At 49.8% G+C, this 24,865-nt stretch overlaps 2 protein-coding genes across 3 annotated transcripts in view; one reads left to right on the top strand and one right to left on the bottom strand.

Moving 5' to 3' along the window:
* MARCKSL1 (MARCKS like 1) lies at positions 7,293 to 9,655 on the top strand. The gene is made up of 2 exons (XM_018057780.1): positions 7,293 to 7,571; positions 8,381 to 9,655. Exons 1-2 carry the CDS (start codon positions 7,485 to 7,487, stop codon positions 8,888 to 8,890), a joined length of 597 nt encoding a protein of 198 aa, XP_017913269.1. The 5' UTR covers positions 7,293 to 7,484; the 3' UTR covers positions 8,891 to 9,655.
* The window catches only part of HDAC1 (histone deacetylase 1), a 32,815-nt gene continuing 17,792 nt past the window's right edge, over positions 9,843 to 24,865 (bottom strand). The window contains exons 3-14 of one of the 2 annotated variants that reach the window (XM_018057759.1): positions 22,061 to 22,178; positions 17,588 to 17,662; positions 15,770 to 15,908; positions 15,171 to 15,312; positions 14,026 to 14,118; positions 12,735 to 12,843; positions 12,513 to 12,653; positions 11,836 to 11,944; positions 11,607 to 11,737; positions 11,232 to 11,384; positions 10,667 to 10,715; positions 9,843 to 10,390 (exon numbers count right to left, since the gene is read on the bottom strand). In XM_018057759.1, the coding sequence (XP_017913248.1) occupies positions 10,363 to 10,390; positions 10,667 to 10,715; positions 11,232 to 11,384; positions 11,607 to 11,737; positions 11,836 to 11,944; positions 12,513 to 12,653; positions 12,735 to 12,843; positions 14,026 to 14,118; positions 15,171 to 15,312; positions 15,770 to 15,908; positions 17,588 to 17,662; positions 22,061 to 22,178 (1,287 nt within the window). In that variant the 3' untranslated portion in view covers positions 9,843 to 10,362. The remainder of the gene's footprint in view (positions 10,391 to 10,666; positions 10,716 to 11,231; positions 11,385 to 11,606; positions 11,738 to 11,835; positions 11,945 to 12,512; positions 12,654 to 12,734; positions 12,844 to 14,025; positions 14,119 to 15,170; positions 15,313 to 15,769; positions 15,909 to 17,587; positions 17,663 to 22,060; positions 22,179 to 24,865) is intronic. The other variant, XM_018057766.1, reaches the window with a different exon arrangement.

The following is a 24,865-nucleotide window of genomic DNA, read 5'->3' as shown; positions in this document are numbered from 1 at the left end:
TAACTGCCAGCCTGATGTCTCCACGGGGACGCTAATAGACATCTCAAACTGAAGCTCCAAGGCCCTGCTCGTAGTCTGCAGCCCCGAGGACAGAGTCTAGTCTAACCCTGGAAGTGTTGGTGTTGGCTCACTCTCCCCTCTCTCTTTAGCGCAGGTTCCTACCATCTCTTCCCATCATGGCTTGTTTCAACATCCCTTCTTGCACAGCAGAGAAGAAGGACAATTGCACATGAATACAGGAAGGAGAGCAGGCTAGGCTTGGGGGAAAGCCCAGAGTGTGCTATGGGGAATCAGTGAGGATCTCAAAGGTAAGGCACAGACTTTCCTCTGAGGGCAATAAGGAGCCACAGAAAGGTTTGAAGCCAAGCGGGATGTGTTTGATTCTACATTTCTTTCATTCATTCCTTCACTCATTTATTCCATCTGTCAACAGATTATTCAGTGAGCACCCCCTATTCGAAAGTAATTCTCAGGTAGAGGAGAATGAATGGAGGGGCTGGACTTGTGCAGACAGACAAGTGAGAAGGCTGATGAAATGACCCAGGTCCAGGTGAGAAGGGCCAATTGTGGAGATGGAGACAGGGGAGGATGAGCTGATGGTGGTGGCCTGGTTATGCAGCACAGGTTCCTGGTTTGGGCAGCTGAGTAGTGGGAACTCTCAGCCCAGGAGTATGGAATGTGTGGTGGGAGAGCCATCTCTTCCTCCTGGGGAATCTGGAAAGTCCTTGGGAGTGGTTTAAGAGAAAGCAGAGGAACTTCCCTGGTGATCCAGTGGGTAATAAGACCCTATGCTTCCACTCCAGGAGGCACAAGTTTGATCCCTGGTCAGGGAACTAAGATCCCATATGCCACATGGCAAGAAAAAGAGAGAGAGAAAGAGAAGAACAGAAATTCAGCAAGTAGAGAAGTGGAAAGAGGCATTCTATGTGGAGGGAACAGACTGTTCAAAGGCCCTGAGGTAGGAGAAGATCAGCCCTGAGGACCTAAAAACCCAAGAGAGTTGAAGATCAATAGGCCAAGAAGAAAGAGGAGGGAAGTAAGGCTGGGAGTCCCATCTCTGAGGCACAACCTGGAGCATTGCAGGCTGGTCCCCAGAGATGCCAGACACCCCTATGCAGACAGATGGGAGGGAAGGAGAGTGTGAGGAGGAGCTGTGAGGAGACAGATGATGTGCACATCAAGGGGTGTCCAGAGTATGTCTTTTCTGGGAAAAATCACTAAAAGAAGGTCCCTGGGGGATACTTCTGGAGTGTGAGAGAAAAGGAAGGGAATCCTCAGGGTTCTGGGGAGAGGCAGATTCCTTTACCATTTAAGGAACTGATTGAGCCCAGTAAATTTCCCTCTGAACACTTCAGCATCCTTAGAACAGTCCCTCCACCACCTGCCCAGGAAGAAAGTTGATGGAGGGGATACAAGATTATCCCAGGGTGGTCCTAGACACCGACCTCCTCTCTCTAGGGAAGGAAGGGAAGAGAATGGCCCTGGCCCAGGATTTCACGTAATCACACTTAGGAACATTGTCAACTTTTCCCATGTGCTGGGCACCTCAGGTGCTTAGTTCTTAGAGCTTTATGTCATGATACTAGGTCGTTCATCTCACAATAACCCTGAGAAGTGGGTATAATCATCACTTCCTATTTTACAGATATGTAGACTGAGGCTCAGAGCAGGCCTAAAGCCGCATAGCTGGGACGTGATGGAGCCAGTTCTTTACCACTACCATTGCCTCAACACAACAATACCTACTGAACCCTTTAGTTCAGTTCGGTTCAGTTGCTCAGTTGTGTCCAACTCTTTGAGACCCCATGGACTGCAGCATGCCAGGCTTCCCTGTCCATCACCAACTCCCAGAACTTACTCAAATTCATGTCCATCAAGTCAGTGATGCCATCCAACCATCTCATCCTCTGTCATCCCCTTCTCCTCCCACCTTCAACCTTTCTCAGCATCAGGGTCTTTTCCAATGAGTCAGTTATTTGCATCAGGTGGCCAAAGTATTGGAGTTTCAGCTTCAGCATCAGTCTTTCCAATGAATATTCAGGACTGATTTCCTTTAGGAGGGACTGGTTGGATCTCCTTGCAGTCCAAGGGACTCTCAAGAGTCTTCTCCTACACTGCATTGTTGACTTTGAAGGTTCGTCTAGTCAGAGACTGAACCCTTGCCACAACCCGAAGTGGCGCCGGATGTCCTTGCTGTATGGAGTGGGCATTTTGAGGCTCAGTAAGGGGAAGGGACTTGTCCAGAGTCACAAAACTGGAAGGTGGTTGGAGTTTGGATCCAAATCATTTTTGGGAGGAGGCTGAATGGGAGAGGTGATGGGGCAAGATCTGTGGAGAGGAAGGGGTGGGACTTGGCCCTGGACTAGGAGAGAATTTCAGTTTCCCTTTTAAAAGGACTTCCCCTAAATGGGGGATTTTTGCTGGAAACTTGTTAGCAATCCACATTCCACTGGTTTGGCCACCTCTTCCCCCAAAAGGTGTTGAGGATCTGAAAAGAAACTGAAAGTTGGGAAAAGGGGAGGGGCAGGGGCAAGGGCGAGGCCGAGGGCAGCCCAGAACTGGGTTGAATTTCTGGTGACCTCATTGAGCCTGGGGGAGATAGGCAGGTGAGCTGGGATTACACACCTCTTAGCTATTGGAGAAATTGAGCCCCAGAGAGACAGCTCTATTAGATAGTGGCTGGATCCTGTCCAGTTTGCACAACCACTGCCAACACACACACACACACACACACACACACACACACACACACACACACACACACCAGGGGAAGAGGGAGCAAAAGGGAGAAATAAAAGGGCTGAGTGGCCTAAAATCCTGAAAGGGAACTTTCCAGATCTCTTGTCTCTGTGATGTGGTGACTGGTTGGATGGTGGTCCCAGGGAAGGGTCCCAGAGGTGCCCAGTGTCCAGACTCAGGTTCCAGCCCCAGGACTGGCCTGCTAACAACCCAGCCAGAACCCAGCGTACCCAGGGTGCTGGGGAGTCCAGTTCCAGGGATCCTGGTCCTGCAGCTGCCATGCGCTCCCTGCTGACATCCCTAAAGGCTCCTCCCAAACCAGAAGCAGCGAGACCCTTTGTGGAGGCTGCTCCTCAGAGCTCCACTTTCTCTTAGACCTGACCTCCTCCTCTTCTGCTTAATGAACACTCCACCTGGCTGGGCTTCAGAGTCTGCCTCTATAGAGGGGAAACACAGTCACGCAGTAATATACCATGCAGTGGTGTAGCAGGCATGTATTGGTAGCAGCTTTGATTATTACCGTTGGTCATTCCTGCCTTTTCAAAACTCTCCCGAGTGGTCAAGGATCCCCATGATTCTGCGCTCCAGGGTTTCTCCTCCCCCTCCCATTGACTCCCTCCCTGGGGCCCTCTCCTGCTGCTGGCCTGGCTAATGGCAGAGCTCCCACTGCCCCAGGACTTCCTGGGTGACCTCATGCACTGCTTGGCTCCAGTCACCCTCTTACTAGCAGCAACCAGAGATCCAGATTTCCTGGGGTCAGTTCTGACTTAAAACCTTCTGTCTTTTATTCCTTTAGGGTCACAAGCCAGACCCTGGCCTTTGGGGCTTGGCCTTTGGCTCAGGAAACATGATCACATGCCTATGTGCTGAAGCGTACAGGCTACCTCCTGGATGGCCCCCCAAATTTTCTCTGGGCACCTCAGACTCAACAAGGTTAAATCCACAACCCCCTGCCAGCTTTATTTTCCTCTGATTCCCTCTCTCAGTCATGGGATCATGGACCCCAAACAGAAAATTCAGAAATCTTCACTCCCATGTCTCCACTCCATCCCTGTACCAGCCAGTCCCCAGATCCTAGAACTCTGTCTCTTTTTTGCTCTAGAACAGGCTTCTGCCTTCATCCCCACTCCACACAGACCATTTGCTGTTCCCTTGTGCTACTGGAAGCTTTTCCTCCATCCCTTGGCCCTCCCAGAGGGCCCTCTTCCATGCAACCCACAGGTCTCTCATCTGACCCTGCTCTGGCTCTTTCTTCTCCTCTTAAGGCATTGCCAGCCTCCCCAATGGGAAACCCCTGTGGGCAGGGGCCCGGCGTGACTCACAGCTGATACTCTGCCACGTAGGAGCAAAAGGAGGAACTCCAGGCTCTGTGCACTTGAATCACAGAGGCCAAGCTGTCACTGCACAGATGAGTAGGCCGAGGCCCAAGAGGAGAGAGGGCTGGCTGATAGGTAAAGCGGAAGGCAGAGCTGGGGCTAGAACTATAAAGTCTCTGGGTCCAGGTGATCCTCCCTGGAAGGAGATGGGGACCCTGGGGCTGGGAAATGGGCTGCTCCAAGTCACCATTCCTGAGGTCTCCACTGGGACCTAGCCGTCCTCTGGTATCTCTTCCCTTCTCCAGGCCTTGGCATATGCTGGTCCCTCCCCTTGGAAGTCCCGTCCTCCATTCCTGATAAGATCCTGCCCAATCACATCTCACCTAGCGTCTAATCTGATCTCCACCACAGGACCCTCCCATGCCCCCACAGCCGTCTTTATGAGGTGGTGTTCTCTTTTGTCCTTCCCCACCCCACTTCAGGGCTCTCCTGGGGTCCCACTCCCTTCTGTCCATGGGGACAAGGAGCATCTCAGGCCAGGACCAGGGTCTGAGCCTTCACGGGAGAACTGGAGCAGAGGGAAGATGTGGGAAAAGTCTGGTCTCTCACCTTCCCTTCCCCTGTCCATCTCAGAGTGCCCACTCCTCCTGCCCCTGCCACTCTGTCCTGGCAAAAGCTCACATCTCAAAGGTCCTGATCACCATGATCTGACCCACGGAGGCACACACAGCCACTCACACAAACACAAAGCAGCCACTCTCTCATGCACATACACTCATAGTCACACACCCAGTCACAGCCAGTCACCAACCCAACCTCAAGGACAGACAGGCACACACACCCAGAAAGTCTCAGAAAGTCATCAAGAGTCACCAAGCCTCTCTCTGACCCTTAATACACACTGCCAAACAAAGATGTGTACTCACACAACTACAAAAGTACACACCTGGTCACACACACACACACACAGAGTCACAAAGTCTCTCTCACACACAGATAGATACAGAGCAATACACAGTCACACACAGAGAGAAACAGACACACACAGTTGCACACAGGCCCCTGGAGATACAGAACAATGGGCGCATTGTCTGGGCTGGCAGCAGCTGGGGAGAAAGGAGCCGCAGTGTGGATGGAGGGGGCTGTGGGGGCTGCCGTACCACCCCCACTCACCCCCGCAGCATCCCAAGCCTCTTCCCCCTTCCAGAAGCTGAATTCAGCTGGGCCCTGGATTTGCTGAGGGATTCAGCTCTCAGGTGCCCCCTCCTCAGCCTCCTTCCATGTTTGGTGGGGGATGCAGGGCTCCCTTGTGGACCAGCCTCCTTCTGGGGCTCTGGGGACTCGGGATCCTTCAGCCCCTGATAGCTCCCCTCTCCTCCTGGGATCATCCTGACAATGTGCCATTCATCCCCCCCAGAGCAGAGCCTGGAAATTGGGGGCCTTGGGATCTTAACCTCTGACTCCAACCCGTCCGGGACTCACACAGCCTTCATCTGAGCTCTGCCAGCCGGAGCTGGCAGCGCCTGGCAGCATTGTGGGTCCCCTATTGTGGTCAAGACAGAAATGCGGGTCACGATGTCCATCCCTTACTGGCAGGGGTGGAGAAGTCACTGTCCTGTCAGTGAGTTGCCGTAGGGCATGGTGCGCCTTCCCGTCCCAAGAGCTGGCTCTTCTTGCCTCCCACTCTGACCAGGCAGCCCCAGATCTCAAGAGAGACTGCTTCCGGGACTTTCCTTATAGCCCGCAGCCCATTTTTACAGGTCTCTCTAACTCTGTCTTACCCTGTTACTGGTATTTGCTGTGTACCCTTGGACATGTCATTTTCCCTTTCTGAATCTGTCCACTCTGAAAAACAGGGCGTTAATGAAGCCGAGAGCATTCTGTAGTCTCTGAGTAGGGGTGGGGGTGGAAGCCACAGGAGTGAGCGCTGCAGGTAGAAGTCATCTCAGCCCTGTCGTCAGATCTGTGGGAGTTCCTGATTTCTCAGGCCCTGGGGTGTCTCCACACCTCACAGCCTCAGGCCTCCCAGGAGACCTTACTCGTAGGAGGGAGGGAACAGGGGAGGGCCGTGCTGAGCTGTCCAGGACACACAGCCTTGCTTTTGCAACACTTGGCTTCCGCCAGCCCCCATCTCCTTCCTCCTGGGAGCTGAGGCAGCAGCCGGACGCACACATCCGGGGCCAGCCAGGACTCTGGGGTTCCCCCTGGCCTGGACTAGTGGCAAGAGGCTCCAGCTGTAGTTTCCAGTCACCTCCACCCTGCCCCTGTCTCCAGGCTCCCTTACTCAGGCAGGGCTGAAGGCTGGACTGGCAGCTTGGGGGCTGGCCTCAAGGGACCATCCAAGGCCCCTCCTCCTGAGAAACTGGAGTGTTTTAAAGGTTGTTGAGCCCCCTCCTGGGCTTCCTCTGCTGTCTTGGGGGGAACCCTGATGTAGGGGAGTGGATGTGACTGGGGAGTGCTAAAGTCAGACAGGTTCTGTCCAGGTCTCTGAGCCTCAGGCTCCTCAGCTTTCTAATGGGGATGGAGATACCCACTAAGATAACCCAGGTGGGACTTCGTCATGGGTCTGAGAAAAGATGGACGAAAGGTGAGTTTGTCTGTGGGGGCTTAGTGTGACGGGCCACCGATGGACTGACAGGAGGGATGAGGGACGACTTCACCAGACTCACCAGACTAACCCTGTGGCCGGGCAGACCTCCCAGGCTGGTGGGGCAGGCAGCACGTGGGCGGGACCTCGGACCCATCTCCAGGCCTGAGGGGGCACAGAACCCAGCTAGGGCCCTGCGGCTGCCATGACCACATTCTCTGGAGCCCGCCGGCTGACGAGTCTGGGCATGTGAGTCCTTCGATCAGTTCTAGGGGGAGACTGACAGAGCTTGCCAATGCGGGACCAAGACGATGGGGGCCACTCCAGGAGCTAGGGCGTCCACCCTGAGAGGTGGGCGGTGAGAGGAGGGGACGACAGTTCCCTTCTCTTTCCTCTAGGAGCCCCCTCTCTGCCCAGCTCGCGTAGGAACCCGCCTCCCTTCTTCCCGCCCTGGACCCCACCTGCCCCCGGGAGCCGCGTGGGTTGGGGGACCAGACCGCCAGCGTCGCCCACCGTGCAAGTGGGGCCCGCGGCCTGGGTCCGCCTCCGCCCCTTGATTGGGCGCTCATTTAAATGTCCGGCCCCGCCCCGAGCTCCGGGCGCATATATATAGGAGACTCGGCGGGCGGCAGGCGGCATTCTGGCGCGGAGCGGAGCGGAACGGCGGTGGGCGCAGCTAGTGGGTCGGGCGCGGAGCGGGGGTCAGCTTGGTTTACCCCCGACACCCCTCCCCCTCAGACGCGAGCCCCACCCCTCCGCCGGCCAGGCCCACCCGACCGAACTATCCCCTGCGGCGCGAGCCCGGGGCGGCTCCGGGCGCCCCCCCAGCAGAACCCCCCACCATGGGCAGCCAGAGCTCCAAGGCTCCCCGGGGCGACGTGACCGCCGAGGAGGCAGCAGGCGCTTCCCCCGCCAAGGTCAACGGACAGGTGGGTGCGCTCGGCACGGTCCGACCCGGCCCCCTCCTCCCGTACCTCGCCCCCTCTAGGGCCCCGGTCCGGGGCCGCGCGCTTTGTCCGGCGCGGGACACGCGGCGCCCCCTCCCCCGCCCGGTCCCTTTGTTCTCGGCGCCGCAGCCCCCGCGGGCGAAGCGAGGGGAGGGGCGGGGAGGGGGCGCCGGCCGGGCCCCGCCGCCTCCTTTGTTCGCGGCCCCGGCCCCCGGCGCTGCCCCCCGGCCGCCCCGAGTGCCGCGCGGGGAACAAAGGCGCTGCTGGGCCGCGCCAAGGGGGCGCCCGGGGGCCGCGGGGCGGGTGCCCAGAGGCGAGGGCACTCCCCCCGCAGACCCGACCTCAATATCCCAAGGCCTTTTTTAAGGGAGGAGCCGCGATGTGAGGAGAGCCTGCGGTGGGTGGGGGCCTTTTACACAAAGCCTGCGGCTGGGAAAATAGGCCGTCCAGGTGCAGGGAACAGCGCCCCGGGGCGGCTTCCCGCCCAATATTGGCTGCACGGCTCCCCCGCCCATCCGGGATCCGCGGCCTCGGGCGGTCCTGCGCGGAATAGAGAGCGCGCCCCGGGAGAGGTGGGTGGGGGGCCCCGAGACCCCAAGCGCCTCCTGCCGGTCGCGGCTTCTGTATCCCTGTGCGGGGCAGGAGGGAGAGGTTTGACTGGATGCCGCTGGGGTGAGGCTACAACTAGGCTCTGGGGGTGCGGTGGCATGACTCGGGACCCCGATGTCTGGGTGGGCTGGGGGAGGGGAGTTAGAGCTCCGACCCTCACTGCGGTCTTCTCTGCCCTGCAGGAGAACGGCCACGTGAAAAGCAATGGAGACTTATCCCCCAAAGGTGAAGGGGAGTCGCCCCCCGTGAACGGAACAGAGGAGGCAGCAGGGGCCACTGGTGATGCCATCGAGCCAGCACCCCCTGGCCAGGGCGCTGAGGCTAAGGGGGAGGTGCCCCCCAAGGAGACCCCCAAGAAGAAGAAGAAATTCTCTTTCAAGAAGCCTTTCAAGTTGAGTGGCCTGTCCTTCAAGAGAAATCGGAAGGAGGGTGGGGGTGATTCGTCTGCCTCCTCACCCACAGAGGAAGAGCAGGAGCAGGGGGAGATCAGTGCCTGCGGCGAGGAGGGCACTGCCCAGGAAGGGAAGGCTGCTGCCACCCCCGAGAGCCAGGAGCCCCAGGCCAAAGGGGCAGAGGCCAGCGCTGCCGCCAAGGGAGGAGACACAGAAGAGGCAGGGCCCCAGGCCGCAGAGCCATCCACTCCCTCGGGGCCAGAGAGTGACCCTGCACCAGCCAGCGAGCAGAATGAGTAGCTGGGTGGGGGCAGGTGGGTGATCTCTAAGCTGCAAAAACTGTGCTGTCCTTGTGAGGTCACTGCCTGGACCTGGTGCCCCGGCTGCCTTCCTGTGCCCAGAAAGGAAGGGGCTGTTGCCCCCTAGCCACGTTTCCTCTCCTTCTCTCCCTCCTGTGGATTCTCCCATCATCCATCTGGTCTTCCTCTTAAGGCCAGTTGAAGATGGTCCCTTGCAGTTTTCCCAAGTTAGGTTAGTGATGTGAAATGCTCCTGCCCTTGGCCCTACCTCCTTCCCTATCCCCACCTGTGCCGAAGGCAATTGCTGGTTTTCTTCCCCGATTCTTTTCCAAGTAGGTTTTGTTTACTCCCCAAATCCCTGAGCCAGATGTGGGGGTGCCTACACTCCCAAAACCCTGAGTGTCCAGCCTTCCCGTTGAGTTTTTAGTCTCTTGTGCTGTGCCTAGTGGCACCTGGGCTGGGGAGAACACTGCCCCGGTCTAGGTTTTTATAAATGTCTTACTCAAGTTCAAACCTCCAGCTTGTGAATCAACCCGTGTCTCCTTTTTTGACTTGGTAAGCAAGTATTAAGCTTTGGGGTGGGCGGGAGGTCTGTAATGTGAAACAACTTCTTGTTGTCTTTTTTTCCCCCTCCCATTGTTGTAAATAACTTTTAATGGCCAAACCCCAGATTTGTACTTTTTTTTTTTTTTCTAACTGCTAAAACCATTCTCTTCCACCTGGTTTTACTGTAACATTTGAAAAAGGAATAAATGTTGTCCCTTTAGTGGTGCTTTTTCATGAGTGGTCTTCTGGGGGTGAAGGTGAGAAGACTGGCCAACCTCAAGCTTTGGGGGGATTAAGACAGGTAAGTCTGGGGTTTTGTTGAAGGCTTGCCCAGGTTCTCATGGACACCAGAAGGGCAGAGACATGAACCCAGGGGATACTACAGAGTAGAGATGAGCTCAAGAGGGTATAGAAATGTACCATTTTATTACAAAGATTCTCACAAAAATGAATATAGTATCTCAAAATGGAAACTAGACTACCGATCTTCACCTGCAGAATTGGGGGAAGACAGAGAGGGCAGGCATGAGAACAAAACCAATCTAAAAATGGCTGATGTTACCTTAAGAGCCTAAAAACAACAGAGTCCCTGAAGACCCAGCCACCCTTCTCAAATGGTCAGCAAGGGCACCTTTTCAAAGCTATGAAGCAGGCACTTCAAGATTTTGTCCTATGGCTGCTTAAGCAGATCCCTTTTACCCAGTACCCATTAGGGTTCAAGAGTTTGGGAGGGATGGGTTGCAAGGCAGCTACTAGAAAAGTAATGTGTGCCCTGACCTCAGGGCCCTGGTTCCTGTCTAGTCCCTGGGGATATTTATATTTAATATATTTTTATATAAATACACAGAGAAATAGAAAATATAAAATCTGAAGGGTTGTGGGATAAAGGTGGGGATTTGGCAAGAAGCCAGAACTGGAGAGGTCTCTTCAGGCCAACTTGACCTCTTCCTTGACCCTGCGGAGAGAGCAGAGACTGGCATTAGATAACCCACCCTAGAGACCTCGGAAAAAGGAAGGGCACAATGACTTCCTAAGGCCCTTGGCTGCCCAGGTGACTGCTGAAGGCTGGAGCTTCCTAGCTCTGCCTAGAACTGCAGAAACTGACAGACTGGTCCCTGAAAGAGGCCTTTGTAAGCTGGACCAGCTGTCCCTGTGCTTTCCCTCTTGGTGTGGTGGGACAAAGGGGCTGGTGCTCCAATGCCAGGGAGCAGACAGACAGTTCTTTCCTCACCCTTTGGCTTCTTGCTTCTCTTCCTTTGTTTTCTCCTCTTCTGTGACTTCTAGAACATAAGAATGCAGGGATGGTCAAGGGAAAGACTTATGGGATCTGAAACCCCTTCCCAACATCACAGCTCAGTGGAGAGAAAAGTAAGTCCCAAGCCCTCCCAGCTAGACCTGTAGAGAACAGGTTGGACCGGTTTCCCAGCCTGCTGGAGCCTAAACCCAGTGGGTGGAGGCAGCCCCCTGGGAAACGGGTGAAGCACTGGGAGGCTTGGGTGGTATGTGAGAGCCCCGCCTGACCAAGGGGGAGCCCAGGCATGTCCCTGGCTCTGGAACCTGGCAGGGCTCTATCAGCCAGTGAGGATGACGAATTGAGTTTCATTCTTCTGTGGGCCACTTCTAGGAACTACAGAAGGCCCACCTAGCTGTTGTGGGCCACTTCAAGGAACCATAGGAAGGCCTATGTAGCTGAGGGAGTACCCCAAGGAGCTGACAGTGCCAAGTCGGCTCCCCACCCCCACAATGCCCTACATAAATTCATCTTCCAGGGCCTGGGGCTCAAGACCCAAACTCACCTTTCTTCTCTTCCAGATCTTTCTCTTTCTCATCCTCTGTTTTGACTCTCTTGGCTTTCTTGAAGTTGGAAGAGTTCTTGCGCCCGCCTTCTCCCTCTTCGTCAGAGTCGGAGAACTCTTCCTCACAGGCAATTCGTTTGTCCGAGGAACAGACTGGGAGGTAATGAATGGGACATTCCAGTGAGAGAGCAGATTCTTTCTCTCAACAAACAATGCTTTTCTGCACGTTCCCGCAAAAGACACCGAGGGAAAGGGACCTGGACTCTAAATTAAATTATCCCTACAGGTACGAGCACTGGGGTTCTCAACAGCTGGGCAGCTTGGACAAGGGCCTATGGAGTAGGGAGGCAAAGGCCCCCGAAGTTTGGGTCTTACTTGAGATGCGTTTGTCAGGGTCTTCTTCATCCTCATCGCCACTCTCCTCTGGAATGGCGTCCTCAGGGATGGCCTGCATTTGGACCCCAGGTGCGTGGGGCAGCATTCTCAGGTTCTCAAACAGCCGCTGTCTATGGCCAATGGTAGAGAGGTTGGCTGAGCTCTGATCAGGGACCAACCGGAGCTTGAAATGTTCAATTAGGGGTGTGTGGGGCAGGGGTATACTCACTTGATCTTTTCCAGGTACTCATTAGTGTTCTGGTTAGTCATATTGGAAGGACTGATATGAAGTTTGAAATCTGGTCCAAAGTATTCAAAGTAGTCGTTGTATGGAAGCTCTAATTGGGGTGGGGGCGGGTGAGAGAGTTAAGAGATCTGGCCACCATGGAACCCTGAGAAAAGCATTTGCAGGTTTATCTGGGCCTGTCAGCCCAGCTATCAAACAGAAGCATGCCTTTAAGATGGGGTGAGACTTGGGAAATCCTATAGGATTTCAAGGGTTTAAAAGCCAAAGCCATTCTCCAGAGTCCACACCAGTGGTGTCTGGGTGTGTATATGTGAGTGCCTATGTATAAGGAAAAGGCTGAAGCCCCTGGTTTAGAAAAATTTAGGCAATATTCACTGAGAGTACTCTCTCCCTCACTACCCCAATTACCCTATAGAGTATGAATTCCAAAGCTATAACTACTGATAATTCTGTCCAGACCGAAAGTCAAGGGAGGATGGACAGGGGCAGCTAAAGGACTCGGAAAAAAACTGATGGCTATAGTCTGAAAATCACAAGAGGCTAGCAACAGAATCAGAGTCTGAAAAGGAGACGCTGCAGAGCCAGCGGGAAGGGGGTGTGAGCTCAAGGACACAGGAGCTCACGCACTGCCCGGACCAGTCTGGCCCCGGAGCCATTACCATTAGGGATCTCCGTGTCCAGGGCCACAGCTGTTTCATATGTCCAGCACCGGGCGACATTACGAATTGTGTAGCCACCTCCTCCCAGCATCAGCATAGGCAGGTTGAAGCTCTTCACAAATTCCACACACTTGGCATGCCCTTTGGTGGGAGAAGGGGTGCCAAGTTACAGGAGCACCCAGCAGGACCCTGCCCGCCCATCTCTATGCTACCTGGACTCACCTTTGATGGTCAAATTGAAGCAACCTAACCGGTCCCCAGACAGGGAGTCAGAGCCACACTGCAAGACAACTGCACTGGGCTGGAACATCTCCATTACTTTGGACATGACCTGAAAGGACACAACCTGGTCACCACCAGCCTCAAGAAAAGCTTTTGGGGTTCAGGCTGAAAAGTGTGGGTGCAACACTTTCTTCTGTTCCTTATTTGCCACTCCTGCCTTTTCACTCTTCCCCAGGCTGAGCAGAGAAAATGGAGAGCCAATCTGGGCTTACTGTTTCCCTACTTTGTTTAGTTTTCCAGGTCTTCTAGCACTAGTAATCCTGAGCCTAAAACAGCCTCCTTATTAATTCCCTACATCCTTCCCTGCTCTCCAGGTCCAAGACCACTGGCTCCAAGAAGCTCTTCTGACCCTTAGCTGCATCTGCTCATGCATTTGGTCCTACAGACTTTGAGCCTCACACTACAAAGAGTTGCCTCACTTTTGTATATCTCATTCTCACAACTAGATTCCAATGTGACTGAGGACAGAGGCTGCAACTCAGGCCTCTCTGCCACCCTTACTACAAGGTATGCATCAATAGTGGGCACCTGGTGTTTGCTAAACTACTACGTGACCTAACCAGGTTACTACTCTAGTAGTTACTACTCTTGTTGCTCACAGGTGAAGATTTAACTCCTCAGCATGGCCTTCAAAGCTCCCTTTGAAATACTAACCCAACAAATATTTTCTACCACATCCTTCAAGACCCCTCCCCGCATCATACAGGCCTACATGCTACATATTGGCGCCTCTGCTGGAGCCGTTCCCTCTGCCACCTGCCCCCGGCCTCCAGACCCCCTCCTTCTTCTTCACATGAGTAACTCCTCGTTTCTCAGAGTCCTGCTCAAATGTCACCACCTCTGTGAAATCACCTCTGACTACCCTTTCCCCAGCTCAGGCAGCAGTTTTTCTCTCTCGTTCCTCCGTTCCTCCCTCAAAAACAGCACTAACCACATGTACTGGGGATGTGCCTGCCTCCCACACCATGGACTACACCATGGACTGTGAGGTCTTCAAAGACACAGATGATGCCTTAGACATTCCTGTATAACAACAGTGTTGGATAAAAGATTCAGATATATACTTGGAGAAATTTTGTCCTCTCAACTGGCCATACAGCAGGCAATCCAGGGTTCAAACCCGTCTCATTTCCAGCCAGCCTCTCGTTGGGGAGAGGACCCCTGAGGTGCTTTTGCTACCCCTCCCTTAGACCAATCCCATTTACAGCCCAGTGGTGGAAACGCCACTTACCGGCTTGAAAATGGCCTCATAGGACTCGTCGTCAATCCCATCTCGGAGAGGGTAGTTAACAGCATAATACTTGCCTTTGCCAGCTCCAATATCCTAATCAAGAAGGACATTAAAGTAAAACTGAAAGATGAAGCTAGGAGGAAGCTCAAGGGTAGGGGCTGGAAGGCTAAGGAAAGAGGCAGTGGTTCTAAGAGACAGAAGCTGGGTCCATGAGGTGGGCCAGGGACAGAGCAAGTTAGCACCATTCCCTCACTGGTGGGACAACTCTAGCTCACGTCTCTGGACAAACCACTGAGTCTGCACTCAGGCTGAGAATCATTTATGGGGCCAGAGGCTGAATATCCCACCCCCACAGCATGACTGGGTTAAAGGTGGGGGCTGGACCACAGAATTAACACCCACCCCACAGCAACCCTTTTCCAAACATTTTATTGCTCACTCCTCTGCTCCCCTACCCTCAGCTCTAGGGAGGTGTGGAAAGCAAGCGCAAGGGAAGAATTCTTCAAAATGGTAAATGCTCAGTTATTCTAACGCTTGCCATAGCAAACTGACTTAACGCCACTTTTTTACCCAAGGGCCACTGGCATGACAAAGTGGATGGTTTCATTGTATCCATGCTAACACAAGCAGAAGAGTTTAATGAATTAGCTTCCAGGGATTCTTATCCTGAGGTCCATGGATGGGCTTCAGTAGGAGGAGGTGTCTATTAACTATTCAATATCAAACATAAAATTTCATGTACATTTCTGGGGAGAGAGCAGCTTTCAGTCAGATGGTTAAAGGGGAAGGTAACCTAAAAATACCAAGAACCCTTATATTGGTTCACAAAGGTCCCAATTCCTAGCCCATGGGAGAGTACCTGATGTTTCTAGCCTAAAATTTAAGCTGTCTAGGACATCTGAACAGTGTAATGCAACTCAGCTGTGGCCAGGAGGAAGTGCAATGAGTCAGGAGGCGCCCATCCCTCACAACCCTGTATGCTCCATCATTCCCTTCCTCCAGAACAAGAAAGGGAAAGAGAACGTGGCAGGTGTGTGGTCTCCGAATGGCAGAAGAGGCAGGAAGTGGTTTTTGGTGGTATGAGACAGGAGAGTTAGAGCTGGCAGCTGAGGGTGAGCTGGCTGGCCCCTGAAGGGAGTTCTCACCCGTAGGTCCCCAGTTCCTGGGAAGTACTCTCCATATTTATGAAAGGACACAGTCATGACTCGGTCTGTGGTATAGAAGGCCTCTTCCACGCCATCGCCGTGGTGAATATCAATGTCAATATACAGCACCCTCTGGTGATACCTAGGATCAGAAGGGGGTCAGGGGGTTCTGGGGGCTCTTTGGGAATGGGACGCGCCAAGGGCGCCAGGGCCCAGCTTACCGGGCTGGCTGCCTCCCTCAGGTATCTCTAAGCACCAGAGACGTGGAAACTGGCTGAAGGAAGGTGGAAGAGCGGCAGGGTGTCTCCAGAGGCCTGACCAAGCCGACCAAGTCCGATCTTCCTACTCTACAGCCAGGGTCAACTCCAGCCACACAGGGACATTCTGGAGGCATGATCTGAGCAGCACCTGCCCCTGATCTTGCCGTGGGCTCAGATCCAATCAAGGCCTCGTCAAGGAGAGGATGGCCAGAGACACTCACCAAACACATCCTAGCCGGCACGCCGCTAGGAAAGGCAAACTAGGGAGGCAAGCCCGGGGGAGAGGGAGTGGGGACCTGGCCTAAGGTGCTCCTCCGAGACAAGGCCAGGCAGGCATACTTTAGCAGTTCCAGGATGGCCAAGACGATATCATTGACGTAACAGAAGCCAGATGCCTCGGACTTCTTTGCATGGTGTAGGCCCCCAGCCCAATTCACAGCGATGTCCGTCTGCTGCTTATTAAGTTTCACGGCACTTGCTGGGCACCGGAAGAAAGAACACAAGCCTGTCACAAAGTCCCTCTCTCTCCTTTCCCCAAAAAACCATGGGAACCCAGTGAGAGATAGGACCTGCCTATTTAACAGGTGAACTGTACAATTCACCAGCTAGCCCTCTCCCTCTGTCTACTCCAATGGGAATAAACACAATATTGGCTACTCTAAAAAACCTGTTTTCCAAACTGAAAGTGGTAAAACTCACTAATAGGCCTTAAAATTGGTTTAGTGGGCTATGGTTAGTGTGTATATATATATATTTTTTTTTAATGAGATAGACTATAGAATAAAAATAGCAGAGTAACAGTAAAGGTAACCACTCTTTTGTGAAACTAGCTGCAGAGCAAGAGAGGATGTGTGTGTGCGAGTGCGTCCATAACCAGGATTTTAAGTGTAAATGTATTTCTTACTGTGGTTCATGGTCAAAATATTTTGAAGATACCAAATGTAGCAGACAGAGGCTTGAAGTACAAATAGGTCCAAGAAGAAGTGCGAGAAAAATACACACCATGTGTGCAAATGCCTTTGCGGCAGTATGACTTTAAGAGCAATAAGAACATGAGGGATCCCCTGGCAGTGCAGTGGTTAGGACTCCATGCTTCCACTGCCAAGGGCTCAAGTTCAGTCCCTGGCCAGGGAACTAAGATAGATCCTTCAAGCTGCATGGTGTAGAAAAAACAAAAACCAAAAAAACACCAACACAGAGCAACTTGAGTGGACTAATTATATCAACTGAGGTTGGTCCATAACATACAATAATCATGTAGCCACTAGATATCATGCTAAACCTTATTACAGCTAAATTTCAAAGATTTACTAAGTAGGGACTTCCCTGGCAGCTCAGTGGTTAGACTCCGCACTTTCACTGCCACGGGCCCAGGTTCAATCTCTAGTTCAGGAACTAAGATACTGCAAGCCACATGGCATGACCGGAAAAAAAAAAAAAAAAAAAGATTTACTAAGTAAAAAATGTAGTAGGGAGGCACAAAACTATACATACACATTTTTGTAAAATATAGGTGAGTATATGTTTTGTCTGGATACGTGCACAAAGAAAAAAGCATAGCTGTACAAACACCAAAATGATAATGATGGTTATCCATGACAGTCTGATTGCAGTCAGTTTTTTTCCTCTGTATACTTCTTTGTTTTCTGAGATTATATTGTGAGGTGGTAGGCAGAGGCGAGGAGAAAAAACAATGATCACAGAAAAATAAATATTTGTTAAGAAATGGTAGAGTGATCCCAGAGATAACATAGATATTAATGGAAGTGGGAGATACGCGGGAAGTGTTTCTGACCTCTAAATGTAATTACCATGCTCTTTTGTAAGACACAGATGATGACACTTCCTATTTTTACAGCACTTTGCAGTTCACAAATTACTTTTATGTTCAGCATCTCAACAACCCCATGAGGTCTGCAGGGAGTTCCTGTATACAGGATGTCTTAGTAGGAAAGGACAGGCTAGGACACATATCTATACCATGTCAGATTGAACCTGGCCTCAGACTGAAGCAGAATAACATTTTAAGGACCTAACGTAAAAACCCACAGGACCATTTTACATGGTCACAGGTCAGCCTCACTAGGACAGTGGCCTAAAAGACAGACCTCATTGGTACAGCCCAGAATAGCCCTTAATGAAGGGTATAGTCCTTACCCACAGAGCCACCAGTAGACAGCTGACAGAACTCAAACAGGCCATCAAATACCGGACAGTCCTCACCGACGTTGACTTGAAAAAACACGAAAAGGTTAGTTTCCACAATTTCCTTTTGGTTTTGTTTACATTATTTATGAGCTGATGGAAAAAACACAGCATTTGGATTCAGAAGGCTTGGGTTCTTGTCCAGGCCCTCCTGCTTACTGACTGTGGGACTGGGTCTAGTCATTTAATTTCCTTGAGCTTTGGCTCATTATCTTTAACAAGCAACAATGATATCCACCTCACCTAATTCTTGAGAAAATAGAAACCATACATGGGGAAGCATTCAGCAAGTAAGTACTTGGAAAATGTTGTTTCACTCCTGAGGGAGAAAAATTTAGCCTCTTATTCCAGCCTGGGTTTGTTCCTGGATCTTACTCCAGCGGGTCAACAAGCAAGCAAAGAACAGAGGGCTATACTATCCTCCATTGATGCTTAACAACATGCTGGTCACCATGCTAAGTGCCTTAAATACTTGGTGTCATCTATGCTCACACAACTTTCTGAGGTAGGATTTGGTCCTGTTTTTTTTTTTTTTTCGGTCCTGTTTTATAAGTGGGGAAACAGGCTCAAAGAGGTAACTGCCAGTAAATGGCAGAGGCAGTATTCAAGGATTGGTCTGTCCGTCCTAAAAGCCCACGAAAATATCTGGTCTTTTCCCCAGTAATTTCACATACATAATCTCGAATCTGCCTAACAACTCCATAAAAGATGGACAGGACCAATATCAACCCCACTGTGCAGAGGAACAGTGCAGATGTGAAGTTAACTGACTTGCCCAAGGCTATATAACCAGGCAGTGAGTGGTAGAACCAGAGTCCAGGTGTCTTGACTCCCATAATTCAGTGCTCTTTCTACTACAAGTGACAATTGGAGGAAAGTTATTTCAGGCCTAAAAGGGTAAAAGTACAAACTAACACATAATGTGGAAACACATGCAAACAATAATGCAAATAAAATGAAAATGACAGGAAGGGAAGCGCATTTGAAGTCTACAGACTCAGAGCTAGAGAGGAACTTTACAGCTCCAAGTCTCCGCTCACAAAAAAGGAAACTGCTGAGATATCAATGATACCCAGAAGTTAGAGGCAAGGCTGCTTGCCTCAGCCTTCACACTGCATCCACTATTATCAATAAAATTGGAGCAAAGAGAGGGAGCCCTAGGGTGAGGAGGGTAGGAGAGCCCAGCTTAGACTGTGGTGACCTGTTGAGACACAGCTGAAGCTCAAGGTTGGCAACAGCCACCAGAGTTACCAATCCTAGTACTGCCCTAAACTTGGGAGGGTGCTCTGATCTGGAGCCCTGCCAAGAGCCGTGCTATGAGGAAGGATGGTGTGCATAAGGGGGCAAGCAGAAGGTGGCCCTCTCGCTCACTTCCCAGGTAAACATTGGGAGGCTGTGTCAATAAGAACTTTGGTCCCTGAGGCCAGGCTATTTATTTATCCATTGGCAATTGATTTCCCTCTCTGGCGGCTTCCTCCTTCGGTGGGTTTGGCCTGTCTGGGTTTCTAGCTTTGCTTATACTCCTGTTTGATGTGGAGCCCCCGTGGGAAGAAATTGGTCTTTTAGAAATGAGAAAAAATATTTTCCTTCAGGCCCCACATCAATATGCAGCTCAAATGGCCAGTCCATTATTCCCAGGAGCTGTGTGATTACAGACAGAAAAGGGGTAAAACGGGAGAGCAGACCCTCACCTGGACTAATCTGTGAGACCAGGGAGAACTTTTCTATGGGTTTTCTCTCTTCCCACTATACTTTTCTCATTCTTAGCCTGGCTTTAGACTGACGGGGAGCAATACTGGGTGAGAGATATGGGAGCAGATGTAGGTTGAGAAGGCAGTAAAAAACATACCGCAGAGAGATATATGGGATTAAACACTGCCTTCAGGATAGTGCTTACTCCTTTAGTGGTGGCGGGAGCGGTAACGGGGTGGAGAGGGGAGTAGAAGAAAAGGGCATGTGATCATAGAGGTGTCCAGGGGTTTCAATATTGGTAATATTTTCTTTCTTAGGCTGATTACAGGAACATGGATGTTCATTACATTATTTTTATACTTTTTTGTGTGCCTGAAATATTTTATTTGCAACATATTTTAAAATACTCCAGGGACTTCCCTGGCATCCAGCAGTTAAGACTCCATGCTTCCAATGTGGAGGATGTGGGTTCGATCCCTGGTCCGGAAACTAAAATCCCACATGCCACATAGCGCAGCCAAAATAAATAGATAAATTAAAATACTCCAGAGTCAGGAAACTCGAGTTCCACTCTCTATTCCAGCACTATCTTGCTGGGAAAGTCATTTTACCTCTGTAGGTTTACAAAATGGAAAAGCATGCCTCCACATTTTATTAGCACAAGCTCCTTTCATCATGTTTCTACCATGAGCCTCATATTTTGATAGACCATCTGCCCTCCACCAAAATGCATTTATGTTCCCATTATTCAATATTAGACCAGAACTTCTAATTTAGATTCTCAAAGTCTCAAAGTGAACACAAAGCATTTAAATTACATTCTAGCCAAGAGCAAGGAAATCTGACTTATTTGGTCTTCTTAGAGGTATGACTTCTCAGGTTCATGGCGGTAGTTTAGTTGCTATGCCGTGTCACACTCTTGGGACCACATGGACTGTGGTCCTCCAGGCTCCCATGTCCTTGGGACATGATTTCCCTGGCAAGAACACTGCAGTGGGTAGCCATTTCCTTCTCAAGGGATCTTTCCAACCTAAGGACTGAACCCCAGGCCCCCTGTGTTGGCAGGTGGATTCTTCACCACTGAGCCACCAGGAAGTCCAACTTCCTAGGCTAGGTGTTGGAAAATACTGAAACAGAGCTCAGCTCGTCATCCCTGTTGTTCTCTCTGTACAGACACCTCTGGTTATAAAGCACTGCACTAAGTGGCATCTCTCTGGCTCTTGTCAGTAAGTACCCTGAAGTCCTTAGAAAGCCTCAACCTTCTTACCTCCACCTCCAATGATAGAAAATCTCAGATCTAATTTTTTTAATGTACAACTTTAGAATGCTGGTTTTGGGAAAAATGGAGTAAACTGGGAGCCAGAACCAAACTACTGTACACCCAAGGGCCTAATATGCTATCTGCCTTGGAAGATTTGAAAATAATAAAAGCAGTAAGTCATAAGAGCAAAAGCTACTATTTACTTTCACTGACAGTTGGTGCTTTAAATACATTATCTTACTTATCCCCCCAAACTCCATTATAAAACAGGCACTACCGTCTTCCTTTTAAAGAGGAGAAAACAAGGCTCAAAGAGGCTAGGGGACTTCCTCAAGAACACATAGCTAAGTGGGAGAGCCACAGGTTTCAAACTAAGACATCAGAGCTCATTCTTCTGCTGCAAAACCAAGCTGCTTCACTAATGAGAGCCCTCTCTGCTGAGAACAGAGCCTGGTCACCGGCCTAAATAAGTTTTGGAACCCCCTAAAGGCATCAGGAGCAAAGGAATGAATCTGTCTCACCTTGAGACAGACTGAAATGAAGTAAGACCATGCCAATTTAGATAGTAAATACCTTAGATGGGGCAGCTGGTCCTGGAGTTGTGGGTGGCAAAGAAGCTTAATGCTTCCAAAAAGGTCTCTGTAGTTCTGTAATCATTAGCAGTGCACAATTATTGTAACAAATAAATTTCTGCCTTAGGAATCAGACTACCTTGTGGCCAGTAGTTAACAAGAAAGTGTCATAGGTTTCCTGGTATTCCAAAATAAACTATCATAAACTACTCAAAACTTCTTCTAGACAATACCGCTATACTGTTTTATTACGAGATCTTAGGTGCTACATGATAATTTATAAAATAACACAAGGGAGAAATCATGTATGATAGTTTCTTCCCAAATTTGAACATATTTTTCCCCACAACTAATTCAATCACCATAATTCCTACAAGCTGAGTGTGGCTTCTGAAATGATCTGGTTTTAAGTTCCAGGGGGCAGGGGCAGAATCACCTCAACTCAAAGATAACATCATCTAGAGTCTGTCCTAAGTAGCTGCTAAATTCTCAACTAACACTCACATAGTCAGAGCAGTTACAGCTGCATGGGATGCCATCCAGTCCACTTTACAAAAGAAAAATCTGAGGAGAAGTGACTTGACAGTCAGTCAGGAGTCAGAGCTGGGACCTGTATCACCTGTCTCCCTCTCCCAGACCAGTGCTTTTTCCATTACAACAATCATGGTTTGAGGGGGATGGTGTTGTGAACCTAACTGGACAATGTTCAGTCTCTATTCCTTACAATCAGGAAACAAAGCCAGTCCTGAGACAAAAGAAGCACTGTGGTGCCCTTAGGAAGCAGGGGAAATCAGGTATCACCTGAATGGGGGAATACAAGCGAAGGGAGGGTGAGTCTCTCCAACTAGAAGGGGGGCCTAATGGGGGTTTGAGAGTAGAGAGGGAGCAGAATGCACTTACATCTCTGCATCTGCTTGCTGTACTCGGACATGTTATCTGGGCGGATGGAGCGTAAGAATTTAATGTAGTCATCACTGTGGTACTTGGTCATCTCCTCAGCATTGGCTTTGTGAGGGCGCTGGAAGACAGAGGGGAGAGAAGCGTGTTAGCCTTGAGCATGGCCAGTCTTCACTGGGCACTGAGCTACACAGAACAAAAAGAACTCACTGATGAGATTCAGGCCTCAGGACACTCACAGGCTAGTTAAGCAAACATGATTATCAAAAGATAGTCAGTATCTCACAACTTAGACTGCAATTCAAATTCTATTGCTTAGGCAAGTCTATTTTTTTTCCCCCATTTTTTAAATCTAAAAAACTGTTTTAAGTTTTTAACTGCGGTGGCAAGTCTATTGCTTGGGCCTCAATTTCCTCATTTACCAAATAGAGAGAACAACATCTACTTCACAGGAGAGTTGTGAGAAGTAGATGAGATCATTAAATCTCTTTGCAAATTGTTTTACAAATTATTACTTCAATATTAAATGTAACAATATACAACTATGGGCCAAACAGCTCTAAGAGTTCAAGAAGGAGAGGTGACTAGTACTGAGTGAAATAGATGGCAAATCCTTTATAACTCATCATCATACCAATAATTCTGATCACATCCTCCCGATAAAAACTTCTTTGAGGGACGTTCCTGGGGGTCCAGAGGCTAAGACTCTGTTCCCAAGACATGGGGCCTAGGTTCGATCCCTGGTTGGGGAACTAGATCCCACATGCTGCAAATAAGAGTTCGCATGCCTGAACTAAAGATCCCACCTGCCACAATGCAGATCCAGCATGCTGTAACTGGGCCTGGGGGAGGCCAAATAAATAAATATTAAAAAAAAAAGAAACTTCTTTGACATAGTAATTTCCTGGTTATCCCAAGATTCTGATTCAGCCTGTCCTCTTTTTAAAAATTCTCCCAAAGAAATTTTTACTTAAAAAAAAAAAGAAAAAGACTTCCCTGGTGGTCCAATGGTTAAGATTCTGAATTTCCACTGCAGGGAGCGTGGGTTCAATCTCCGAGTGGGGAAGTTCCACATGCTGTGTTGGTACAGCCAAAAAATTTAATAAAAATAAAAGTTCTCTTCCTCTCATCCCTTAAAGGTGGGTCTCCTTCAAAGATAACCCTCTTCTTTTCTAATAACCCATATTTTTACAGTTTATAAAGCATTCTCAAAACAGCTAACAGTAATTGTTTACTCTGTGCCAGCCACTGTTTCAGGCACTTTATTGCTACCCAGTATGAGACAACCTTTTAAAGTTCATACTATTATTATCTTCACTCTGCAGTAAGGAAACTATAGCAGAGAAGGGTTAAACATAATTTGCCCAAGGTTACACAGCTAGTAAGCTGGAATAAAAACCCAGAGGTCTGGCTCTAGATACTGATAGAGAGATATCCGACTCTCATTTAATCCTCCTTTATTGATGAATATTAAGAATGAAAAACGGGCTTTCCTGGTGGTCCAGTAGTTAAGAATCTGCTTCCAATGCAGGGGACTCAGGTTCGATTCCTGGTCTATGAAGATCCCACATGCCACAAAGCAATTAAGCCTGAGCTCCGCGGCTACTGAAGCCTTCGAGCCTAGGGCTATGCTCAGCAACATGAGAAGCCACCACAATGAGAAGCCCGTGCGCTGCAATGAAGAGTAGCCCCTGCTCACTACAACTAGAGAAAGCCCAAAAGCAGCAGGGAAGACCAAGCTCAGACATAAATAAATAAATCTTTTTTTTTTTAATAAATCTTTTACTAAAAAACAAAACAAACCCATAGTGAAAGAAGCAAGTACTAGTTCCAAATACTAAGTTGTTTTCACTATACTAAGCCCTTTCCACTCTTGACAATGTCAAAGCTTTGCTTTGGTGATCACCTTCTAGATAGCTGACCGCCCAGACTTTCACTCCGTCTTGATGTTCTAAGCTTCAGATTCACAACTCCAATAGCTTCCCAGCCAGTTCTGCTCACAAATCCTACAGGGACTTCAAATTCTACTGGACATAACAACTTGTTGAGAGCCTAGAGGCATTCAAACTTAACTTCCAGAACTACTCTGATGCTGTTTTTGTTAGTCAAGTGTCATCTTTAACCCTGTCCTTCTTGCCTTCCATTTCGATCCATTGCCAGTCATTATACCTCCACAATGGTTCTTCCCCCGCCTCCATAATATTGACTGCATCCACCACCTTATTTCTCCTATGCTCCTCTTTCCCAGGTTTCCTATTCTCCCTACCACCCATTCAGTTGCTCCAGACGAAAGTCAGAGCATCACCCTTGACTCCTCATCTGCAACATTCAACTTCTCTTGAAACTACTGCCAATGTCTCTGTCAAACCTGTCCACTTCCATCCCCAGGTCACTGGCAACATTCTTCTAACTGGTATCACACCCTTAACCTTAACAATTGTGAATCTATTCTCAATTGTACAGCCAGAGTAATCTAAAATTCAAACTGAATCCTGTCACTACCCTCTAAAATCCCTTCAGTGGCTTCATTATTCACAAGATCAAGCTCAAATTCTTTAGTTTGGCTTGAAAAAACAAAATAATTGGGTCCCTGCTCACCTCTCTAGAATCCTCCTAAAATATTTTATGCTCTAGCCTAGGGAATACCAAATTCAAAGCACTTGTAAGAGCCAGGCAGTTTAGCTAACTTGACAAACAAATAAAAACTAGTGAGGAAATCTGGGCCTAAATGCCAGGGTCTTCTGGGTTAAATTCCATTTATTTCAAAGGATGGATGCTAACATAAAGTTCTTAAAAATACTTCGTGAC

This window comes from Capra hircus, chromosome 2 (assembly GCF_001704415.2).
Source record: "Capra hircus breed San Clemente chromosome 2, ASM170441v1, whole genome shotgun sequence".
NCBI lineage: Eukaryota > Metazoa > Chordata > Mammalia > Artiodactyla > Bovidae > Capra > Capra hircus.
This window is presented reverse-complemented; position numbering and strand designations above follow the sequence as displayed.